Here is a 25944-nt window from a genome sequence, read left to right as displayed (position 1 = left end):
TGGAAAAATACGTTTTTTATTTGAGATGGCGCTAATATTTAAAGATTCAAATTTAATAAGCATGACATATTGAAAAAAGTCTCACCAAGGGTATGCTTATAACTTGAAAAACTGCTATTATTGCTCCAACATTGACTTTAGGGGGCAGGAAAATTGACTATGTTAATCAAATTAAGTTTTTAGGCTGTATTATTGATAGAAATCTAAGTTGGAACCCTCACATAGGATACACTAAAGCAGCATGCATCAGAAGACTAAATGTCATGGAATCATTAACAAGGACCTCTTGGGGTAGTAGAGCAAAATTCCAGATTGAGTTTTATCAAAAATGTACTCGATCAAAGTTTGAATATGCTGAAGCAATTTATCAATCAGCTCCACAATCAACCCTTAAAAGACTAGATACAATTCAGAATTCAGCTCTGAGGATTTCCTTTGGAGCAAGGAACACAACATCAAAACCATTCCTGCTATCAAAGAGTAAAACCAGGTATCTTTATCACAGACAGCAGAAGAAAAATGCAATTAGAAAAATATTTTTGAGAAATCCATTGAACTCTGCTCTCAGTTTGATTACTGTTTAAAAATAACTGATATGCTAAAATTCCCAGAAAACATAGCATTATTTTCTTGGGTGTGTAAATAACATTGGTGAGGTATCATGGTTCAATCTTGCAATCAGCTTTAGATTACACATGGCCAACTTACATAGTGACTTTGTAAATACATATAGGCCTACAGATAGATCAGAAATTAATAATGACATACCAGTTGGGGCTTTACTTGTAATCCCTAATCTGCAAATTATAAATAAATTCAAGGAACCAATCTTCAAATCTATCCTAAGATTTGAAGTTATATGTTCAGATTCTAAAGCCTCCATTGATGCCATCAGTAATGTGAATAGAAATAGGATGTCCATTATGGAAGCAATAGCTCATTATTCTATGTTTACATCTCTCTGTAAAAAACACAAAGTAATTCTACAATGGGCACCAGCTCATGTTGGGATTGATGGTAATGAAAGAGCATATTGAGCTGCAAAGCAGGCCACAAAAATGACAAGCCCCTTTACTGAATTTGATTCTCCTATGGAAGATAAGATGATTGACAAAGTGATAAAGAATCTAGATAAATTTTCTTTTGAGGAAAATTGAAATTTTTCAGGCAGCTATTTTGTCACCTGCAAAACCACAAGGAGCCATGGATTAAAAATATATGACAAACTAACAAGAAAAGAGGGATTTATTATGTTTTATCTAAGATCTCAACATGCAGGGGTTCAATCTTATTGTGCAAGATTTTTTGGAGAGGAGGAATATTGCAACAATGAAGAGACAATTGCACATGTTCTTCTAGATTGTGATAATTATCAACATCAAAGACAAAGTCTTGGAAAGTTCCTTACACAAAATTTCATGAAATGTAATATAAACCTTCTTTTGGGTGGAGTGGCTGATGAAAAACTTAGTATACAAATTTTTTGACCAGTAATTCAATTTTTACAAAAGATAGGAGCAGACAAGAAGATATAGTCTAGTGTGTTATTTAAACTTTTTGGCTGATTTTTATCAATGTGGAGACAATACTAATGAAATGTGTAATTACTGATGACCAATTTTAGCTTTGGGAGGCAACTTTCAACCTTCCAGGATGATGTATTTAGAACCCATTGAATGAGGACCTAAGTGACATCTGCAGTCAAGAAAGGTCCAAAATCCTGCTGCTGCTGCTGCTGCTGAAAGAAGTCTCAACTGACATTGCTGTCAAGAGGAGACTCAAATCTCTCAGATCAGGTCATTTGACTGTAATCTAGGCTTAAAAGGACATACAGGGGAGTAAGATAGATCAAGGAAGGAAAGGCATTTATGTGACAAAAAATTCAGTAGGCTATTTCCCTAAATAAGCTACCTGGTTATAGATCTATGAGCAGTCCAACACAGAAGGAGACATGTTAAGAAAACAATTCTCACTTCTTAATATGCAGAATAATCATTGTTAACACATTTTGCATGCAGCCTTGATATACTTTACATGCAACCCCCTCCTCCTTAATGTGCAAATGTATAGCCCATACTCTATTTTCTGCCTTAAGAAACAGTTCTTACTCCACAATATACAGAATAATTATAGTTTAACACATTTTGCATGCAACCATACCTTACACTTATTCCTAGCCATAGTGACTTAGTCTTTTTAACATTCATTTTTAAACCTATTCTAGCACCCTGAAATCACAAAACCTCTAAAAGTTCATTCATTTTGGATGCTTAAGTTATCAGCATAATCGAAGTCCAGGAGAGCTTTTTCCTCCCATTGCCTTTCCTGTGCTCCTTAAGACAAAGTCAGTCAAAATGATCCATATGAAGAAGATAGAACATAACCCTGCTTAACTCCTGATTTCATACAAAATCAGTTGCTAACCTCATTTCCTACCTCAACTGCAGCAGTATTAATCTCGTACATAGCATTAATCACTTTAATGTTAATATGCACATAGCTCCTTTGTTTTTGTTGTGTTTTTTTTTTCAACATTCCCCTCAACATGCTGAAGTTTCGACTTAATACCTTAAACTGTTTCAAAGGCATTGCTTATGTGTCCTCTTGACAACCTGTTTGGACAGAGTGTGTTTTCACTTAGTTCAACACTGTTTCAAGCATTGAGATGCTAGAGTGATGTAATTAGCATGGATGAGGCTTTGACGGTTGTCTGTTGCCCAGCTAGGTAGGTATGGTAGCTAGGCCCCTAGCTAGGATTTCCAGGGGTACCAATTAACAAAAAGTAAGGGAGGTGACAATTTTACTGTTTTTAATGATAAATAAGACACAAGACCCAAAAAAGGGTATTCTTCAAAAATTCATGGAATATGATCCTGCATACTTGTCTAATGACACAGTTGAAATAATGATATGCCTGCTTGCTTTGCTTTTGCTTATTTGATGTTAACTGCTTGCTGTTGCTATATAATGACTTTTGTTCTAGATGCCTGGGTTTAAATAAATCATATAATTGGTAAAACGCTACATGGTGTCAGAAGATGGAAGCAAAGCCACCAAGTATTGATTGGGATTCAGCTTCCCTTGGCGATGAATGGAAACGCTTTGAAGAGCATGCCAAACTGATGTTTCTGGGACCCCTGTCTGGAAAGACGGCAGAAAGTAAATGTGCTTACCTTCTCATCTAGGCAGGAGAAAAAGGGCGCCAGATATTCAACACCTTCCCACTCACTGCTGCAGAAACAAACAATGTAGAAACTTACCTGCAGAAATTCCGCGATTATGCTGCACCAGTCACCAACAGTGTATTTGCTCGATATATATTCCAGAAACGTGACCAGTGTGAAGGAGAAAGTGTAGAGAAATACATCACAGAACTGAAAATCCTGGTGAAGGCTTGCAACTATGATAGCGCTGATGAAATGGTTCAGGACAAAATAGTTAGTGGCATCAGAGACCCGAAAATTAGAGAAAGACTTCTTCTGGAAGGTGATACCCTAACTTTGGCACTAGCTGTTGACAAATGCCGTTCTTACCAAACAACCCAGGCACAGCTAAGAACATTTGAAGTACAAGAACCACAACAAATCAAGAAAGAAATTTATGCTGTCCAGAAGTACAAATATTCAGTCAGAAAATACGAAGATGCATCTGTGTCATCTAGAAAAACAAAGGAATGCTATTTCTGTGGAGGAGTATACTCACCTAGCCACACTTGTCCTGCAAAGGAAAAAATCTGTGCAAAGTGCAAAAAGCCAAATCATTTTGCACGTGTGTGCAAAAGCAACAAATCAGTGAATGTGGTGATTGAATACGAGGAGAGCCCAGCCGACAATAGTGACGAAGATGAGGATGTCTTCTTATATGCCATAGAGAACAACACCAATAAGAGCAGAGATGAAGCCCTTATTACACTGGAGGTGAACCACTCCTTACCTGTCAAATTCAAGGTCGATACAGGGGCACAAGCTAATATTCTACCTGCCAAGTATTTTGACGCCTTACCACATCCACCATCACTGAAACAAAGTTCTCAGAAACTCACAAGCTACTGCGGATCCAAAATTCCTGTTAGAGGTGTATGTGAGCTGAGCTGCAAGCACAAATCAAGCAAGGCTGAAACCCTACCATTCTTTATTGTTGAAACGGATTCAGTGCTAATTCTCAGATTCTGGTCAAGCATTGACCTGAATATTGTAAAACTCGTACTGAATGTCAGTAAAGTTGAGTAAAGCACATGCGAGGACATGCATGCAATCGACAAGACAAAAACGGATGACATAATCAGTAGCTACAATGATGTCTTCCAAGGAATAGGAAAATTGGACAGAGGGTGCCATCTGTATCTGAAGGACGATCCAGTCCCTACAGCATACCCAGCAAGAAGAATTACCTCATCACTTCGAGGAAAGTTAGAAGCAGAACTTAAACGGATGGAAGAACAAGGAATAATTGAAAAACTGAATTCACTTTTGATGAATTCACTTTTTGAATTCACTTTTTGATTCAGTGAATTCACTGGGTGAATTCAATGGTCGCCGTAGGAAAAAAGGATGGCAGTTTAAGAATTTGCATTGACCCTGTAGATTTGAACAAGTCAATCAGAAGACCATTCTACCCTATTCCCTCCCTGGAAGACGCCAAACTCCATGGGGTAAAATACTTGAGCAAAATGGATGCAAGGTCGGGGTATTGGTCGCTAGTCTTGGATGATGAATCTGCAGACTTAACAACATTCAATACCATCTTTGGCAGATACCGTTTTAAACGGATGCCGTTTGGCATCATCTCTGCCCAGGATGAATTCCAAAGAAGAATGAAAGAGGCTCTCGAGGGATTAGACGGGTTTGCTGTCATCATTGATGATCTTCTGGTTTTTGGTTCAACCCTTGAGGAACACAATAAGCGATTAGTAGCTGTACTTGAGAGAGCCAGAGCAAAAGGTATCAAGTTCAGCAAAGCGAAATGCAGCTTTTGTGTGACAAGTGTGACATATTTCGGACATGTGATTAGTGAACAAGGAATGCAGCCAGATCCTGACAAACTCAAAGCTATCAACAACATGTCTACACCATCAAACTCAGAAGAACTTACAACTCTGTTGGGTATGTTGAACTATCTTGCAAAATACATCCCAAACTTATCAACACAGAATAAAACCCTGCGTGACCTCAGTAAAGCCACCGAGTTCAAGTGGGCCAAGGAGCATGACGAAGCCCTGCAAAACATCAAACACTCAACAGTCTCAAACTTAGCATACTTGACCACTCATGCAAGTCCATCAACCTCACTGTGGATGCATCGTCACACGGTCTAGGAGCATACATCTCGTCAAACGGCAACGTTGTCGCATATGCATCACGCTCCCTTAGCAAAGCTGAACAGAAATACTCACAGCTTGAAAAGGAATTATACGCAATAATCTTCGGTTGCAAGTACTTCCATCATTTCATATATGGCAGGCATGTAAAAGTAACCACAGACCACCGCCCACTTGAAACCATCCTACGAAATCCACTTCAAAAAGCACCTGCCAGAGCTCAACGAATGATGCTTCAGATTCAACCCTATGACCTAAAGTTCAGTTACAGACCAGGGACAGAAATCGCAGTCGCAGACACTTTATCAAGGCTGCACCTACCTGACATTGACGAGAAGCTCCATAGAGAAATCGAGGTGTATGTCCACCAGATTGCACGCATACTTCCTGTTAGCGATGCAAGGCTCGAGGAAATACGACTTCATACCAAGGAAGATGAGCACCTGATTCATCTCAGGGAAGCCATACAAGGTGGTTGGCCCAACACCAGAAAGCAATGTGCCACGGATCTCCTTGCATACTGGAACCTTCAACACGAGCTGTCATACATGAATGGCATCATATTTAAAGGCGAAAGGATCGTTATCCCAAGGAAGATGCGACCCCCAAATCCTCAAGCAACTTCACGTCTCCCACCTTGGTATGGAAAAGACAAAGCAACGCGCCAGGATCCTCGTCTACTGGCCAAAGATGAATGGTGATATCGAAACCTTAATCACAAACGGCCCCACTTGCCAGAAACATAGCCGTAACAACCAGAAAGAGCCTCTCATGAACTCCCAGATCCCATTAGTACCATGGCAGCAGGCAGCCTCAGACATATTTGATTGGAATGAAGCGAAATATCTTATAACAGTCGATTACCACAGCCGCTTCTTTGAAGTCGACCTGTTGAAAGACGTGACATCCAAAGAAGTCATCAGTAAACTAAAGCACATTTTGCTCGACATGGGATCCCCCACACCATCATCTCAGACAACAGAACACAATACTCATCTGCAGAGTTTGAACGGTTCATCAAAGAATGGGGCATAAGGCACAAGACCTCCAGCCCTATCTACCCGCCGTCCAATGGACTGGTAGAAAAGGCTGTCCACACTTGCAAGGACATCTTCACCAAGGCAAGTGAAGGCGGAGATAACCTGTATCTGGGTCTACTGGAATACAGAAATACACTCGTAGACAACTACGCCGCCCCTACACAACTGCTAATGAGCCGCCAATTACGCTCCACCTTACCTTGCACAGAAAAGCACCTGCGGAAGCAGGTGGTTCCAACTAAAAAGTACCTGCTGAAGCTGGAAGAGGCCCAGTCAAGACAGAAACGATACTTTGACAAACAAGCCAAGTCTAGGCCTACACTCCACTCGGGGGACACAGTGACCTACCAGAAACAAACTGATGGCCACTGGAGCACCGCCAGCATCATAGCACCAGCAGCACGCCCTGGATCGTACCATATCGAAACTGAAGCTGGAACAATTCTACAGAGGAATCGGAAACATATCAAATGCACAGCCATCAACACCAGTACAGAACAGACGTAGTCCAGTAAAATGCACTGGAAGCGATGCAGTTACTCCTACTGTGATCTCCCCAGCGTCGGACCTAACTCGTGCAGACGAAACACCGTTTACCGCATCATCAGACATTCCCTCACTTGACAGAACAGCCCTGCTCCGTACTACCAGTAGCCCAAGCCCACCCAAGGAGGGAGTACCAGTGGTTATACCAGTAACTAAATCTAGGTATGGGAGGCCGAGTAAGCCACCAATCAAACTGAACTTGTGAACTTACCAACAAAAATCTCAAAAGAAGATAAGTTGAAGTCTGTACATAGTGTATATAATACCCGGTGAGAAGTGAGCCAAGCGCCTTCTCTCGAGTGTGTTGTTAAGTCAGTGCTATATGAGGAGTTCTCTAGTTTTGTTTTGTGTCCGTACAAAGTGAAGAGAAGCGAGCCTAGCGCCTTCTCTTGGAGACGTTAGTAATAGTACTAACAGTTGGGTCTCCACTGCCAGTAAGTGATAAGAATCTTCTTCCAGGGAAGAAGGAGGATGTAATATTATGCATCTTAAATAATGATATGCCTGCTTGCTTTGCTTTTGCTTATTTGATATTAACTGCTTGCTGTTGCTATATAATGACTTTTGTTCTAGATGCCTGGGTTTAAATAAATCATATAATTGGTAAAACGCTACAGGGTGTTTCCCCCTTTTTTGAAAATCCGATAAATTTTGCCTGTGGGAATTATAATAAAGTCCTTATTTAGTGCCTGTGGGACTAAATAAGGGAATGAGATTGGGTCACATCTTTCAAAGATGTAACCCATTTCTTTAAAGAAAAATGTAATTTGATTCCAAAAACTATGTTTAGCTCCTTTCAGTTTGGGGCCCCTGTGCTGCAGCCTCCACTAATATTTTATAAAACATTGTCATTGTTGTAAAAGGTAAAGAATATGGCATTAGAATTTTACAATCCCTGCCGGCTGTGCTGATCTCTGTATCATGGCCCTTCAGCCAGGGAGGGCAATGGGGGCAGCCATCTTGTGCTTTAGCGCACCCTCCCTGTTTACGCTCCTCAGATTTCTCCAGGTACTCATTTAGAGTTGGGTCGATGCTGGCTGGGCTTGCAGATTCACGCCACTGACCCCCGTTATAACCAAATAAATAGTGACATTAGGACTCGAACCCTTGTCCTCTCGGACAAATGGTCTTAAGTCTAGCGGGCTCATTAAAAATAGCGTCTTTACAATTTTTTAATTTTTAAGATAAATAAACATAATAGTTAAGTCAAATGTACATTCAAAAAGTGCAATAAGTCTTAGTTATAAGACATTAAAGTTAGATAAGAACAAAAGCCTCCAAGCCTCTTTAATAAGTACATGATTTTTTTTTATGTACAGAACTTTCTTTAGAGTAGAGGGTTGCTGATTAGGCTGCACAAATGTACATTCAAACACAAATGTACATTCAAACACAGTGCAATAAGTCTTAGTTATAAGACATTAAAATTAGATAAGAACAAAAGCCTCCAAGCCTCTTTAAAAAGTTCATGATTTTTTTATGTACAGAACTCTCTTTAGAGTAGAGGGTTGCTGATTAGGCTGCACAAATGTACATTCAAACACAGTGCAATAAGTCTTAGTTATAAGACATTAAAATTAGATAAGAACAAAAGCCTCCAAACCTCTTTAATAAGTTCATGGTTTTTTTTTATGTACAGAACTTTCTTTAGAGTAGAGGGTTGCTGATTAGGCTGCACAAATGTACATTCAAACACAAATGTACATCCAAACACAGTGCAATAAGTCTTAGTTATAAGACATTAAAATTAGATAAGAACAAAAGCCTCCAAGCCTCTAATAAGTTCAGGATTTTTGTATGTACAAAACTCTCTTTAGATTAGAAGGTTGCTGATCAGGCTGCACACATTTTGGGACCTGCAAACTGGTTTTTGGTTTTGTTTTAGAAAGGATTTTCCTGTAGCTTCCTAATATCCCACGGTTTATAATAATGCAACGCTTCCAGCTCAGTGCCAACTTTCTTCATGCTGTATATACAAAGGTACTGATTTCGCAATATTATGTTATGTAGACGACATTTTTAATATTAGTAGGACTACCAGTCGGCTAGAAAAATGTTTTTTGGAGATATGTAAAAACTACAGTGATATTGGACTTTCCCTAAATGCTGAAAATTGTGATGTTTTGATTTTTAATGAATTAGATGCGACTAGATCAGATGATATATCTATGGATCTGAATGGTACAGAAGTAAAGCCTTGTGTGAAGTTGAATTATCTTGGCCTTCCTATTGGAAAAAATCTGAAGAAGGCTAGGCTATTGATGCTAGAAAGTATGGAAACGAAAATCCGTCGTGCATATGGTACAATTGTTAGTTCTCAATTTCATTTGAATAGAGCCCATCTTGCGAGTATTTACACTAGTGTTGTCTTGCCACATATTCTGTATTTAGTACCGTTTTACCCTATATTTAGTGAATCTGACCATCTTAGGATGAAGCGCGTTTTCTTCAAATTTGTTAAGTTTCTGTTGCGAGTTCCTCCGTGGACCTGCGACTTCTATTTGATGAAAAAATATAGCTTGTCTAACCCGTGTGCTAAGTTAGCTGAGCTGAATGTACACATGTGCAATAAGCAAACTGGCCATGAATGGCAAAATGTTGTTTTGTGACGTGGAATTATTTTTGTTTGTATTTTAGAATGTAGTTACGATATGTTGTTTCTTTCTTCTTTTTTTTTTCCTTTTTCTTCAATGTACTCCATCATTTCATTATTTTGTCTGATGGGTTATAAATAAATACATACATACATACAATATGGTACATATATAAAATAATATATCAGTATTTTAATCGTAATTTTAATTAGTCAGATTTATGGCTCCCATAATTTTCATCAAAATGTTTCTATCATTAACCAAGGAAAACTGAATTGGATTCTCATGCTCACCTCAGCAGTAACCCAGCATCTACAGGTCTATATTACAGGATTTTATGATTTAAGGCTATCATTTGATAATATATTTGTTATCACAAAACAAATAAGACTCCATTGTACAGGTAATAAATTCGGTAATTTTGTTTGAGAAAGGATTTCCGAAAATAATATATAAAATATAAAATAATATATATCTATATTAATAATATATATAAATAAATATATTTAAAATAATATATAAAATAAGTTATATAAAATAATTTAACAGTAAAAATGTTGCAGACTATTTCAGAAGGAAAATTGTGGTGTAAGGTTTAAAAGGTATGTACCCAAAAATGAATTTAGAAACCTTTAGAAGACTGGATTATCTTTTTAATTTTTAATGCTCGATGTCTTATCCTTCCTTTTTTTACCTTCATTGGACTGAGAAACCAGTATCTATGAAGTGTTAATCTTGCAGGAAGTGAGGTAAATTATTCGTAGTCATGGAGTGGGCTCCATGCCCGAGTTCTTACAATGCACTAAAAGCTGGGTCCATAGACGGGACTGATGTTGTTCCCCACGATCATGCTATTCTAAGAGCGATGAATTCCAAATATACTCCGCCATCAAGTCTTAAGTCAGTTCCAGAGAAAACGCTGTTTATAGGAAGACTATCACAAACTGTTTCAGAAGAAGAAGTGCACGAGGTATACATTTTGATTCATAATACAACTATTAGAATTAAGTTTGCCATGTTTCCTACACAAATGTTCAACTCTAGGATGTTATATGGGTATTAGTGACAGAATGGAATAAAAGTGCAGGGGATACAGCATGTATCCCCTGGTGGCTGGTCCATCAAAGCATGTGTTAAAATTTAATTTGTTTGTTTGTTTTTTTGAGTTGCGGGAGGGGGCAATTGAAAAAAAATTATGAAAAAAAAACTGAGCAATAAGTTTTCTTCTCTATTTAAAAACACCTAGAAATATAACAAGATTAATGGCCAGGCTAGTGAACAGCTAAAGTTACTGTTTTGGTGCACGGCATTTGACCTGGAGGCTATTGTTAGACCAACTTGATAACATATAGTTACTTTACATCTGGCATGAACGAACCATATTTTGTCCTGCCCGACACCAAGGGAGCTTGGTATGACTTGTAGTAGTAGTAGTAGTAGACAGGTTTAATAGCAGAAACTTGACAGCTGTCGCTGATTTGTGTTTCTTTACAGCATATACAAAATCAAGCTACTCTTGTAAATATAAATAAAACTATAAATATTAACTCTTATTATACATTTTGACGAAAACCGGGACGAAAGAATTACCATATCGGTTTGTTCTTGCTTTAACGGGAACTAACTTATCTTGCTTTCTCGTTCTTGATGGTAGAGGTTGATCAGGTAGAATGTCACAGTGCTGAGATTTAGAAAGCAAGTACTTTCCGAAACTCATTATCAGAGTTTCGTACCGGTTTTGGAGTGACGGCAGTCCTAGCACTTCCAGAGCTTTTTCGTAGGGGATGTCACGGAGGCCCAAGATGATCGATACCGCTCGCTTCTGAACGGATTCAAGCTCCTAACAAAGATTACACTGTTCTCAGTGCTGAGGGCACCCAAACAGGACACGCACGTTCCAGAATGGGGTGGACATACGCTATGTATGCATACTTAATACTCTCTGTGTTTGCACTGAACCTACGCTTACCGTTTAAAGTCTGTAGACTAGCGTTTGCACTTTTAACCACGTTTTCAATATGTGTGGCTAAGCTGAAGTCATGGGAATAAGTAACTCCAAGGATCTTGATACTGTTTGCTAGAGGGAATGGAACATTTGGCTCCATAACATCACTTTTTAGCGGGTTAAAGCGCACTATCTTCGACTTGTTCACATTAATCTCAAGATTTAGCTCCGCGCACTCTTTTGTGAAAACACTGAAAAAATTTGAACCGAACTGTGGCGTCACAACTCCGTTTTGTACTAAATATTTCAGGATAAATGACAGGTCATCCACGAACTATGAGGAAGTTAATTACAGACAAGAATACAATAGCTGCAAGCAATGACTTCCGATGATCATTCTGAATTATCAGGTGTACTTTGGCTGATGTTCTTCAGCCATTCTCTTTCCCATTTGTGACCATGTCTCTAGACCCCTCTTCCATGGCTCCTGGTCCTACTTGAATATTTGCTGGGTCTTTTTCTGGTTTTCATCTTCAGGGGGGTGCTGATCTAGAAAATAAGACCTTTTAACACACCGTGCCACTAGGACGACGCAAAGTTTGGTCAATGAGCTTGAAGTTACGTGTTTAGATAATTTGTAAAAGTTCTTCTGCTTGACTACAAAGCCCCCTTTAGGATCGTCACTTTCCAGTCTTTTCGAAAAGTAATAGTTGGCTGCAGCTGCTCAAACAGATCAATTAGAGGGCATAATAGAGTTGGTAAGTATTTTTTAGCATATTTTTGCCACTTTGTATTGAAATATATATGTAACTGAATTGAGATTTTTTGTAGTCGAATTAAAATTGCTTGAAAAAAATTATTGAGCAAAAAATTGAATTATATTAGCTTGAAAATGTTAGCTTCAATTGCTGAACTGACCAATCCAAGTAACCTGTCAATTGCACATGCCTTTCAAAACAATTTTAGTTTACTGGAACATTTTTAGTCCAAGATTTAATCAATTATATAATGTGGAAAAGTACCACTTATAGGTAAATAATATTATATTGGTAATAAAATTGTGTCAGTTACTTTTGGAGGCGGTTCTAGGCCTAGAGAGGGGGGCAGCTCCCCCCTCCAGTTTTTCTAACATCTGAAAATATTTTTTTTTATTTTACATTTTTTACACTCATGTGTTATACCTTGCCCCCCTCCCCCAGATTTTAAGGCCTAAAACCGCTACTGAGTTACATTGTATGAAGTAAGTCTACCGATTAAGTAACTGCTGATTTGCCCATTGCTGAGCAGTGGAAAAATACATGTAGACGAATCGCTTACATTCTTAGCTCAAATGTCGATAGAGTACGTTTATGCGTGCCAATGTAAAGATTGTAGAGACTTTCTTTTCAGGTTTTTCAAAAGTATGGTAGAATTCGAAGTTTCAGATTTGTAAGAGACATTGTAACAGGTTTTCCTCGTGGTTATGCGTTTGTTGAATTTGAACGCTCATCGTCTGCAGATGAGGCATATCGAAGGGCGAATAGGAAAATCATTGATGGAAAAGAAATAGTCGTTGAGTATGAAGTGGCGAGAACGATGCCTGGCTGGATACCAAGAAGACTAGGTTTGTGTAGAGAAAAATGTAAAATTTCTGAAATAGGGATTTTCATACAGCAAATTGACGTAAAATAAAGTATAAAACAGGGTCTTTCGGCTATGCACTGATATTAAAAAAAAATCCTAAATACTTTGATTGTTCAAATGACAAGCATCATCATAGATATCACCAGATGTTAGAATTTTATAATTGCTAAGGATCTTGAAATAAGTGTTTTTATTGTGATCCAAACCTTTGAAGTTATAAAGCCAAAATCAGACTGTTGCAAAAGAATTGTATGTAGTAAATAACGACGAAGACCACACTGCCTTTCCATCACAAACACCAAAAACAAGAAGAACAATAGGGAATTTTTTAAGACAGTGGGAAATAAATAATTTTTTTCTAATTTGTTTCCCACCGTCTTAAAAAATTCCCTATTGTTCTTCTTGTTTTTGCTGTTTGTGATGGAAAGGCAGTGTGGTCTTCGTCTTTATTTACGTCTCGCTTATGGGGAGCAGTTGACCAATGATATATTTTACTTCATTAGTTTAGGCAAAAAACATGCTAATATTATTAACCAGCAAAAGTTCTTGGAATCTTGCAAATTTGAAAATCTTATTCCCAAGTCTTTAAGATTCAGATTACACTTAAATACCCGAAAAGAAGAGCGATTTGCTCATACATAACAATTAAAAACATCAATACACATTATTAAAGACAAAAAACAAAAAAGATACATTATTTCCTCTGAAAGGAAATCTCTAGAAAAGTTTTTATTCGAAAATTTGTCTTCTGCTGATTTTAACCAAGTTGCTGGATTGGAAAGAGTCATGATTTCCGCTTATCAAGGGAACGACTTATTAAAAAATTGGAAAACTTACGAAAGGAATCATCGATAAATAACCCTATTTATGTTCCAAGATTTACTCCTGAACCGGCTTTGGTTAACTTGTCCTTTAGAACGCTTGAACCATTGGAAATTCAAACTCTCGAAAAAGGTCCAAAATTCTCTTTTCTTCCAAAACAAGTTCCTGTGGTGGATTTGATTTCCTCTCTAGAGTCGTCTTTGCACAAATTTTATTCATCAATTTCCAACCCAGACGAAGTTAGGGCTTGTCTTATTGATTCACTTTACAATAATAAAAAAAAGGCTAATCCTCTCGCCAATATAAAACCAGATAGTTTGTGTGATCTAAGAATTCTATCCATTCTCCGCAAAGATCCGTCCATTATTATAACTAAAGCAGATGAAAGCAATTCTTTGGTTGTCATGGATACGAAAGATTACGACACAAAAATTTATGCACATCTAAATGACAAAACTACATGTAAAACTATAACCCACGACCATACTGATCAGTTTTCTAACAAAATTATAAAAGAATTAAAAGATCTAAAACAAAATGGTAAAATTACTCCACAATTATATAATAAATTTTTCCCCCGAGGCAGCTTTTGTCCAAAATTTTATGGTCTACCAAAATTACATAAGCAAGGCATTCCTTTAAGGCCAATTGTAGCTTGTACGAAAGCCCCCGCCTCCAACATTGGAAAATGGTTATGTACAGCCTTCAAACCTTTGTTTTTTTCTCAAAAATCTTATATATGTAATTCGGTCGATTTAGTTGAAAAACTCGAAAACGTAAATATTTCAGAAAATACAATTATCAGTAGCTTTGACGTTGTGTCTATGTATACAAATATTAATGTAGCAGAATCCGAGAAATTATTAGAAAATAAAATAAATGAAAATTATGACTTAATAGAAGTTTCAGCAACAGGATTAGATTGCGACGTTTTGATGACCTTGGTTAAACTCTGTATTTCCAATTCCGTTATTCTTTCTACCAACAAATAGATTGGCTTACCCATGGGTGCGCCTATTTCCGGGTTACTGGCGAATATTTATGTAGAGCATTTTGAAAATTGGGCATTAAATTCATATTTTTTTAATCATATCTTTTGGGGACGTTACATAGATGACGTAATTTCACTTCAGAACTATGGGGAAAATGAACTTAGGGGTTTTTTTAGATCACCTTAACGCATATGATAGGAATTTACAGTTTACCTTAGAAATTGAAATTGCAAATAAAATCTCATTCCTAGATGTTCTAATTATTCGTAACTTAGATGAACTCAATTCGTAACTTAGATGAACTCGTAACTAAATGAACTCAAACCACCCCCCACAAGTTAAAAGAGGTGTCGTAATATCTCTCGTAGGTCTTGCACTGAATATTTGTTCTGATTCCTACATCACAGCTGAACAAGACTTTATATCAGGGACATAGTTTTTGGAAATGGGTATCCTCTTTTATTTATTAATAATACAATTAACCGTAGAGTGAAAAGACATCCCATAAAATCAACGATAATTTACCATGTGAAAATCCCGATAAGCCCCAAAACATAATTTACCTCCCATCAAGGAGGCACACTCGTGCCTCTATAAAGAGGCGACACACGACAATGTTAAGCGATCTTCGGTTCCAGTGGTCGCAGACGGATGGGGAGGGATGCATTTCGTAGCCCGAGCTCCAACTAAGAAACCTGCAAAATTTCATCCCCCTCCAACTTTTTCTTCATGGGGAAAATCTGGCCGAAAGTTTCGACCTGTCAACCCAAGCCCCCCTTTAACGTTGTCCAATCGGGCTGAAATTCATTTACTTTTTTTTCCTAGACGCCTACAGGTCACATCCGACATCGGATCTGGGTGTACGAAGACTCATTCGATGCGGAATTCTCCGAGTAAGTGCCCATGAAAGTTTCGTAGGAAAATCTTAACCCCCCGAAAGTTTCGACCCTCCAACCCCCCCCCCACCCCTTTTAACGTTGTCCGATCGGGCTGAAATTCACAAGTTAAGGTCCCCTACGGCCCAGGAGCTTATCCGCGAAATTTCAGCTTGATCCGATAACTCCTTCCCTGTTTTCCAGAAACCACCCATTAGCTATTTAATTAACGGATTTCTCTCCATAAGAGCCCATGTTAATTTGAAATTTTTAAAAGCTATTGAGAAGTTATATTTACACACATGCAAGTTATTAGCTCAGTTGGTAGAGCGTGAGACTTTTAATCCTCGGGTCAGGGGTTCAAGTCCCTTACGGGCGGTTTTTTTTTCACAACATCAAAAAAATTTTTATAACACCTGGACAGCTTATCATTTGAGAGATAACAGAATATTAGCTTCTTATGAGCAAAAGAAACATTTCGGTCATTCTATCTATTTTTTTTCTATTTTATACAATGATTTAAAAGCGGGGGGAGGGGGGGGGGTTCCTCTCCTAATTCCTGTACGAGGAGTACTCCTGTACGAGGAGTACAGGAATTATTAAATTACATCCACCATGGATTGTAGAAAAACGTACAGAAATAATATGAAAAAAACTTCGTTTTCTTAAAGAGTTAAAGAGGCTGCGTCCCAAAGTCGAACCATAAAACGTACAGGAATTAGAAGAGGCAGTTGGGGGGCTGCCGCCCCCCAAACCCCCAGCTTTTAAAGACTCTTTTGTACAGGTTTTTTGTTTTTTTGCTAACCCCCCGCTCTTGGCTTCGGAAAGGCCCTCTTTTAATTAACAAAAAATTGAAATGAATGAATAATGGAATAACTTCGAAAAATGTTAAACACAAGAGGACAGGAGAACCATTGCGCCGAAACTAGTAATTAGTAACAATGAAGTCCCCCCGCAAAAAAAACCTGTCCAAAAGAGTCTTTAAAAGCTGGGGGTTTGGGGGGCGGCAGCCCCCCAACTGCCTCTTCTAATTCCTGTACGTTTTAAGGTTCGACTTTGGGACGCAGCCTCTTTAATTCTTTAAGAAAACGAAGTTTTTTTCATATTATATATCCCAAAAATCACTAGAAACCTTAAAAAAGTATGCACACAAAATAATCTGTGTGTTGTATATACCAATAATTAGAAAATCGTAAATCTCCTAAATTCTGGTAAAGATAAGACTCCAGTTACTCGCCAAAGAGGTTTCTATCAAATACCATGCGACTGTGGCAAATTCTATGCAGGGAGAACCCACCAGAATTTTGAGAAACGCCTACAACAACATAAAGATATCACCAAAGCTCTGAATTCTAATATTACTTCTGTTTCTTTTGATTCTGATTTAAGTAGCCATGTTTTCCAAAATCCTAGTCACAAAATACTTTTTGAAGAATCCGCCATTATGAGCAATGATCTCGGCATGAAGCAAGTAGTTCGAGAAGCAATTGGAATCAGACTTAAGATTAATAATAATATTTCCTTAAATAGGGATTTAGCAGAATATTCACTGAATGCTTTATACTCAAATTTAATTAAAAATGACCTTACAAAATATTTTAAAAAACCAATAGATATTAACACAGAACCTGTCACAAATAGACCTATAAGATCAGCAGCGAAAAAGCTAGGCTGGCATTAAAAACCTGTTTTTAAATCATTTTCTTTCATTTCATTGAATTGCCTCGTTTCATAACAATTTATTTTTCAGTCCTGGTTGAACTTCGCTGAGGTAAGGATGCTGGGACTGTTTTGAAAAACTTTTCATTTTAGTTTTATTGATTTTATCCTCTCGGAAGTTGTTTTTTCTTATTTGTATTGCTGAGGACGGCTCTTGGACATAGGGCCGAAATATTCGTTCTAATTTGTTTCCCATTGTCTTAAAAAATTCCCTATTGTTCTCCTTGTTTTTGAATTGTATGTAGCTTTGGCTGTGTGAAAGTAATGGTCAAGAGACAGTGCAATTCCAATGTACCCATGGCTTTTTGAAACCCAGATTTTGACGAAACTGGAAACATAAGAAAATGTAGGAATATTTACAAATTGGGCGAAGAGTGGTGCACTACCCGCCCCCCAGTCTTTCAAGTTCCACTATCTTTTCTTGGCATGAATTCAATTCCTCCTTCCTGTTAGTGCATCAAAGAATTATCCATTTTATAGGATTTGTTTTCTTCTGGGACTCGTTGTAATTCTCACTATTGCTTTTCTTCTAACCACGAATTTCATTTACAATTCGATGTATTCGTTGTGATGCTGGTTGTCACATGTCTTCAAGCCGCAGATCTCGTTTCTGCTTCATTTTTGTGCATCATTACCTCTGACTTTTTTCCATGCCTTTTAGTTTAGCTGTTGGTGTTCATTCAAAATCTTATGTAATTTTGCATGATGTGATAGATACCAAAAAACCTCTTTCCTAGCTTTTCCCCGGTTGTTATATTTTTGCTTTAATTGCATTGTTGTATAGCTCAGTAACAACCAGGAATTTTCCAATGCCCATGCTCTCTGAAATGTCTAAAATACGTGTTGACACGACCATCGTTTTATTCTGTAGTTTCAACTCATAGGATGGCAAATCAGAATTTTAATTGAATAAAAAATTGTGTCTTGAATTCAATTCCTCCTTCATTCTTACCCTTGACAGGCGCTAAAATAATCCCTTATTCAGTTATAATTTTCTGAAATATTCAAATTGCGCAATAGCGTAATTATCGTATTATTCATTTGTTTTGAGTCATATTTTCGTTTGTAATTCAATGTGATTTGTTGCTGTTTCTTGTGCCCAGCTTCTAGACTTCAAAAATATCTGAAGGTTTGTTTTCCCTGTTAAACATGCGATTTTGCGTCAAGCTAACAGATGTATCTTGCGCCGAAAAGAATAGGTTTTTATGTTAATTTATTATTCTCAGACCTATTCTTCACTCAACTTTTTTAGTTTGTGTGAACAAACTATTTAGGATTGATTGTTATCTTGACATGACTTGTAGAGCTTGAATAAGAGATGCAAGTATGCGACATAAAACTAAAAGCCAACACCCGCTTTCCTTGAAATCTTAAAAAAAAAAAAAACATTTAACTTTCCTTGTTTTGTGCCAGAGATAGAAATGCTCATTTTAATGAAACTTATATCATCAGAAAGTGCAAATTTTGTTTGTTTCGATTAAAGGAGACAGAATTTTCTTTTTATAGCTCAGCAAAGGGCAGTCCCTAAAAACGTTCTTGTATACCTGCTTAGAAATCACTAAAAATAAGTTTAAAGGAATTCCATTTGAGGAATTCTTTTTGCTATTTACCTTGACTGAAAACGTTGTCGACACAGGATGCATATTTTTTATGTTGAGTGCACATTGAATGGAGGACAGCGCTTTGCTTAGCAATTAGTAAGAGATTATATGTTCTCTTTATCTTAAACTAGCCTCTGGGTAACTTTCTGAACTGTTGACACATTTAAGATCCCCAATCAATTTTTACCCAAATTTACTTTGGGAATCCCCTCTGGGCTCTTTGTCTTTGAGACGGTCAACCGACATAAGGTATCGCATGATCTTATAGAACGATCTATACTTGCTTAGAATATAGGTAGTCTTTCCTTTTTTTTGAAACCTTTCAAACACTTTTCGCTTTTTTTAAATCTAAAATATACCAAGCAAATTTCAAAATCGCTTCCATAGATGGATAAAGCTGACTTTCAGCTACCGAATGGCAGAAAAGTATGGTCTTTCATCGAAACATTAAAACCGTAGGATTGTAGGAAAAATAACCTATTGAAAACTTTTGCAAAAAAAAAGCCTTAAATCAGTTGTCCCTTATTTCGCTACGAATTGGTCATAGCTTGGGGGAGGGGGTTAAAGGATTCAGAAGACTCCTTACACAAGGTGTGTCAAAAGAAAGATGATATTTGAAGAGCTCATGCTTAACAAATCGGAGAGGGAAGGTCACGTTCATCCTTTGCCTGACCTTTGGAAATTCAGTTAATTTTAAGTGGTTCTCAAGAGCAATCCGCGCGTTCTGTGTGCGAGACTTTTACGTAAATGATGATTTGGTGATAAAAACGAAATACAGTTTTCTATTGATCATTGATTGCATCATGTCAATGATGCTTCAAGTGCTATTCTTATCTGGAAATGTATGAAAGCATTTAAGGATATCGGTTCAACGCTGGGGACGATCCCCAGCCCCTTCATTCCGTTAATCCCTTCATTCAATAATCCCAATAATTCATTAATCCCTTCATTCGTAATCGTGCAGGTTCTGCGAAAAGACTTTAAACTGTCCTTACAAAATCCGATTTGTGCAAGAGTTAAAGCCTTGGGATTTGGATCATAGGCTGCAGCTCGTTAATGATGTGAATACTACTACTACTAACTCACTGCAGCACCAAGCCGCCTGAGGCCAACACAGCTACGCACGCTCCTCCTTCTTTACACCCTCCCAGGAAGTTCCCATTTCCTTTAAATCTTTATTTATGACATCCTCCCAACCCAGACAAGGACGACCTGCTTTCCGTGTAGCCCCAGACGGTTGGCCAAAAGGAAAATCTTTTTGGACAATCTTATTCATGATGTGAATAAGTGCACTTTATTTGACATTTTGTTTTCTGGCAAGGTTAATTTGATGATGATAGGGATGACGAGGCTCATTTCTGACAGCCATTCCAGTGTCTTAACGCTGAAGCGTCATGCAAAATTTATTTACCGTTTAAATGAGTCATATGCATGCTGGCCTACATTTAAGTGATATTTCCAAACTTTTAAAATTTCTAAGTTATATATTAAAGGGATTCAAATTCTAATGTATTTTTGACATATCAATTGAGACACCATGCATATAGGAAGACTTTTATGATTATTAAGTTATGAATTTGTTCGTCATTTCTTTTGGATTTTTTTTTTTTTTTAACCTCTTATGCAGAGGAAATCTTGAACTAGTGTTTTTAGAACAAGATATTTTGCAACTCTTGAAGTTTTCTTAGAGTGAATCAATTTCACTTATCCCCTTTAATGATGCTAGTGAGTCTCTTGAATCTCCTGTTTCCGACTAAACTTGTATTATATGAAAAGTCTTTAAATATAGCCTTGAACATAGACTTTGACAGTTTAAACCGCTACACTTAAAACCTTCGCACGAGACAAGTTTTGTCAAAAACTGGAAATTCAAAACACTTAATCGCGTCATTAAAGGTGAAATAGGCCTTTTTTACTGAGAGAACTTGAAGAGTCAGGATATCTTTTCTTTGCAAAACAATTAACTTTGAGTTTTCACTACATAAAATACTTAGCAATAAATTCATTTCTCGATGATTTTATTTTCGCAATGAAATAGTTTCTTGCAGAAAAGGTGATTTAAAATCAAGTCAATTCTTTTTTTTATCTTACCCCTTCCTCTAAGCCAGGATAGTTAATTTGTCCTCTGGATATCTTGTTCCCTCGGGACAGAATATTTGCATAAAGAGTAATTGGGCAGTAAAACCATTACAAAAATTATTTTACTTATCTGTATTCCTTTTAAGGCATGTATACCTCTTAGGAGCTTTTTATTTAGCAAAAATTGATTCTATTTATCCTGAAAAACTCAGCAATCCAGGATAAATCCAAATCCGTATCTTTGAATTATATGAAACTCCCGATACGATAAATAATCGGCCGAATACGGAATCAGCGTTGCCAACGCGGTACAATTTTACAGTTTTTGGTGTAATCTAGAGCTCCTTGTACAAGTCGGTATATTTAGAAATTTTTAATACTGTGCAAATTTTTTGGAGACTGAGATATCTGTTCATGTTTTAGTTTATCAGAATTTTTCCCCTGGTTGCTGAATTTTTTTTAAACATGCTGTTCTGGTACATTTTATTTCGAAGCATTGGCGACGCTGTACAGGATTTATCTTGTACTTAAAGTATTATGTGAAAAGTGATGCTTATCCGTCTTTAAAAAAAAAAAAACAATAAAAAAAAACACATTGGTTTTTAATTAAAAAGAAAGCGGTGGAATGAAAACCTCAAAGAATCAGATTTGCAACCTTTAAAGGTATAGAAACTAATGATTTATGTTAAGATATTTTTTATTAGATTTTATTCTAATGAAAATTAGATTGATTATAATGAAATTTTTCGGTACCCAAGTGTAATCAGGCTAACGTTGCTTGGGCAAAAGGAATTGTCGCAACAATCTTTCCAACAAGCCTTGCCGACAAATGTACTACGGGGACAGCACTTTGATTCTTGATTCATTATCCTCGACTGAAAGCTGTGGTTATACCCTTCAAGACTTTTAAAATGGTATCCCCTAAAATTTATTTTTAGACATTATGACTCTTTCCTTAAAGACAGTCTCAAAATACGCTAATTTCTCTTAAAACGATTCTTTGTATCCTGGCAGACAATTCATGTTGTGACTTTTAAGATCCACTTTGTGTATAAGCTAATGTTTTATTAATTCGCCACATACATAAAACCTGACTCAACCTTGTCAATAATAATAGATTCTGTCCTCGAGTACTGTAATGCCGAACTAGATTGTCCTACGTCATGAGTATTTCGGCTCTGCTTTCATCCTAGATCCTTCCCAAGAGTACCCCGCGCTTTTCCTTTTCCTAGACCAGAGCCGTAATGGAAAACTGAGCCCTTACTGGCTCAAATAGGCCGATAAGCCTTCTCTCTGGCATTGGTAGGGTCTATGAGGGTATTTCCAATAAGAACTTCTAACATGCTGGGATACGAGTAACCTTGTATGCAGTATGAGCAGTATAGGCAGTATCTTAGGTTGCGATCTTTTGCTATATGAAAAGCTTTCGATTGATTCTGGCATAAGGATCGTCAGAAAATAAATCCAAGGGTGGGGAATTTGTGGTAATCTACCTAAGGCTCTTGGGAGTTTTCTAAAAAATCGTACTCTTCATGTAGTTCTCGGTGAGTTTCCAGTCTTTTGCCAGATAGATATCTTCCAATAGACAATATCTTTCAATATATCTTCAATATATCAGTAACAACGGTTAGTATCCTCTGGTCTTCATTTTTCGTGGTATATGTTGACCACAGTCGTATGAACCCCCTACAAAAAAATTTCTGACGATATCGTGGTCAATAAGCGGGAAGACCATGTACAAGCTTCCCCGTACCTACAGTCAGATCTTCTGGAATAGATGAGTGGTTGGATACCTGGATAGTCAATTTCGATGCATCCAAGACTAAGGAACTACTAATTACCCGATCAAAGGTCTTGCGTTGATGTCCCGATGTTTCCTTCAATGATTTGAAGCTATTATGAGTATTGACGAAATTCATGTTTTGTTAGTCCACTTCTCATAAATGTCTTGGGGTGCGCATGTTGATCGGGTCTGGTCCTCCTGTGTGAGGAAGATGGTTGTGATTCTTTGTTGTAAGAACCTGTTATCATCTAGATCGGTTACCCCTCTGTACGACTTGTGCTTAAGGCCTATTGTCGAATATAGATACCCGCTTTCTTCAGGGGCTTGTAAAACCCTACTGGTACCATTTAGAGGATCCATAAAAAGGGCTTTAGCGTGCATCGATTGGCTAAATTTAAAACTTTGAGTGACAGATTCGATACGGAACTAATGGCTGACAAGTATGTCCTCCACCATCCCTCCGAGAAATATATCTGCTTGTACCGCCGTTTGCGAAGTCAATACGAAAAACAGGTAGAAACACGGTGCGGTCAGATTAATTAAAAGAGGACATATCCCCCGATGAGTACTTAAAGAAACAGCTTTGTAGGACGCAGCACCTTCATTTCGAATGGTATATCAAGGGATGTTTTCCCTAAAAGCCCTCCTTCATTTCTAAAAACTCAGCTTCATTTCAAATGGTATATCAAGAGATGTTGTCCCTAAACCCTTCTTCATTTCAAAACACCCACCTTCATTTCGAACGGTATATCAAGGGATGTTGTCCCTAAAAACCCTTCTTCATTTCTAAAAACCACCTTCATTTCGAAAGGTATATCAAGGGATGTTGTCCCTAAGAACCCTTCTTCGTTTCTAAAAACCACCTTCATTTCGAATGGTATATCAAGGGATGTTGTCCCTTAAAACCCTTCTTCATTTCTAAAAACCTGTCTTCATTTCGAATGGTATATGAAGGAATATTGTCTCTAAAAATTCTTCTTTTGGTTACTTTAAATGGACATTCCAGAGACACAACTCTAGGGAAGAAGCTCAGGTAAATAGTGACTAGTGGCGTATCAGACCTTAAGTTTTTGGCTGCTGGCCACCATGAATTTTGTCATAAAACAAAATCAGTTTTGTTATTTCTAAAATTGTTGCGAAGGTTAAGTTGTGTTGAGGGACCCTTTAGTGTGGAAGGTAGATAGGACTTGAAAGTGAAGAATGACTGAAAATCCATTTTCTCTGTCCCCTCTACTAAAAAAATTACTCTACAATTTTCACTCAGATCTTATGGATTTTTCACAAAATGGAAAAGAAAATATGTCTCGGAAAACCATCACCCTCATGTCCCGTTGGCCCGATTTACTTACACTTCAGTTTTATGACTGGCTTTGATTCTGGTATATATTACATACCATTTTTATGGTATTTTTTATTTAAATTTCGTGTTAAAAAACGCCAATTACAAGGGTCCTTTTGTGACCTTGTTTTCCGGCAGGAACTTTTCAAGCAAAAATCTAAGCCTCTCCCCAATTCAAAATATTAGCCATTTCATCTTTCATGTATTTCACCAGCCTAGTTAGACGCATAATGTGAGTTTTTATTTTACCATGCCATCTATTTGAAACTTTTGTTATATCCTAAAGTGAAATTGTTTCTAAAGAAAAATAATATATTATATGAAGGACGTGAAACCAATGTGTCTTTGATGTCATCCTTCTCTAGTGTCCGGGTTTTGTGTACCCTCTTACTCTTATCCCTTACATCTGGAACTCACGTATAGAATTCTTGAAAGATTGCCCTTGCATAAGCTCGAAGTCGGTTTTTATTCTATTTTACTTTTTCAGGAGGAGGTTTCGGTGGAAGGAAGGAGTCCGGGCAGCTGAGATTTGGAGGCCGTGATAGGCCGTTTAAAAAACCCATTGTAGAGATTTTGAAAAATAGGGATAGAGCAAGAGGGCCTATGATTACTGAAAGTCATATAGATAGAGAAAAGCCTGAAAAAATATACGAACCTCCTCGATATTTGTCAAGAGACTCACTGTATTCATCAAAAACACGTTGTACAAGGTCACTGTCAAGGAGCCGCGTTATGGAATACAAGAAAGAAAAACATCATCAAATGTCGAAGGATAGAAGCCAAAGTCGATCAAATCGGAGAAGAAGTCGAAGCGTCAGTTTGGAAAGATCAGACAATGAAAAAGTTAAGCTGCATAAATCTAGTTTAAAGCATAGTCGAAGCAGAAGTCGTGAGCGCGAAAGAAAAGTGAATAAAAGTGATTATAAAGAATCTGAAATACGTCACAGAAGTAAAAAGAAGAAACATAAGAAGGAAAAACGCCACAAAAAGAAAAAAAGAGTCAGTCATAGTCCGCTTGGAAGTAAAGCGTCCGATGGCAAAGACTATAAAAAGGACAAGTCAGATAGCCCATAATACTGACATGATAATGGGTATGCTACTTATATATACGAGGTCTTGTGATAAGTCATTGCTATTCTTGGGAATGTACAATATCAGTTTCTTTGCCAATTTCTCAGGTCATCAAAGTGTGAGCCGCATGGGCCTCACTTGGTCTCTTAAAGGCAATGAGAATTTATGAAAAGATTTTGTTAATATATGCTTATAGGATCAAAACGGAATAGATGCTAGCCTATACATTTTTTTATATTCTTATTGTCTTCAAGTATTTTTTTTGTTTTTCCTTTTTCAGCATAATAAAATAATTACGACTAAGAAAAATAGTAGTTTATTTTTCTGATTGCTTGGTCAAAAAAAATTTCGTCCTATTTCGTCCTTCACAGGGTGTCACAAAATAATCATGAGTTTAGCAGGATTTTGCAAACAAAATATTAATTTAGTCTTATTTAGTATCGTTATGTATTTATAATCGTTCAAATGTATTAGGAGGTATTTGTTGTCAACTGCCAAAAAAATATGCGATACAATTAAAATGTAAAATTAACAATATTAGCAGTAGAAGCAAAATTAGGAAAGGATAAAACCGGTTCCCTTACCAAGAATATAACCA

General features: G+C 37.2%; 2 protein-coding genes across 2 annotated transcripts; both read left to right on the top strand.

The window, feature by feature from the left end:
• Positions 1-15: 15 nt before the first annotated feature.
• On the top strand, positions 16-25655 carry LOC136026997 (U11/U12 small nuclear ribonucleoprotein 35 kDa protein-like). The gene is made up of 4 exons (XM_065703882.1): positions 16-90; positions 10239-10467; positions 12832-13045; positions 24763-25655. The coding sequence occupies exons 2-4, from the start codon at positions 10264-10266 to the stop codon at positions 25347-25349; spliced, it is 1005 nt and encodes a 334-aa protein (XP_065559954.1). The 5' UTR covers positions 16-90; positions 10239-10263; the 3' UTR covers positions 25350-25655.
• On the top strand, positions 1059-4229 carry LOC136025566 (uncharacterized). Its single transcript, XM_065701606.1, has 2 exons — positions 1059-1115; positions 3186-4229. Exons 1-2 carry the CDS (start codon positions 1059-1061, stop codon positions 4227-4229), a joined length of 1101 nt encoding a protein of 366 aa, XP_065557678.1.
• Positions 25656-25944: the final 289 nt, after the last annotated feature.

The sequence above is a fragment of the Artemia franciscana genome, chromosome 1, assembly GCF_032884065.1.
Source record: "Artemia franciscana chromosome 1, ASM3288406v1, whole genome shotgun sequence".
Lineage (NCBI taxonomy): Eukaryota > Metazoa > Arthropoda > Branchiopoda > Anostraca > Artemiidae > Artemia > Artemia franciscana.
This window is presented reverse-complemented; position numbering and strand designations above follow the sequence as displayed.

Coding starts and splice junctions, on each gene's coding strand:
- LOC136025566 (XM_065701606.1), top strand. CDS start 1,059: ATGACAAGCCCCTTTACTGAATTTGATTCTCCTATGGAAGATAAGATG. Junction 1,116..3,185: donor AAGATAAGATGATTGACAAA/GTGATAAAGAAT, acceptor CTTCTCATCTAG/GCAGGAGAAAAAGGGCGCCA.
- LOC136026997 (XM_065703882.1), top strand. CDS start 10,264: ATGGAGTGGGCTCCATGCCCGAGTTCTTACAATGCACTAAAAGCTGGG. Junction 10,468..12,831: donor CAGAAGAAGAAGTGCACGAG/GTATACATTTTG, acceptor CTTTCTTTTCAG/GTTTTTCAAAAGTATGGTAG. Junction 13,046..24,762: donor CTGGATACCAAGAAGACTAG/GTTTGTGTAGAG, acceptor TTACTTTTTCAG/GAGGAGGTTTCGGTGGAAGG.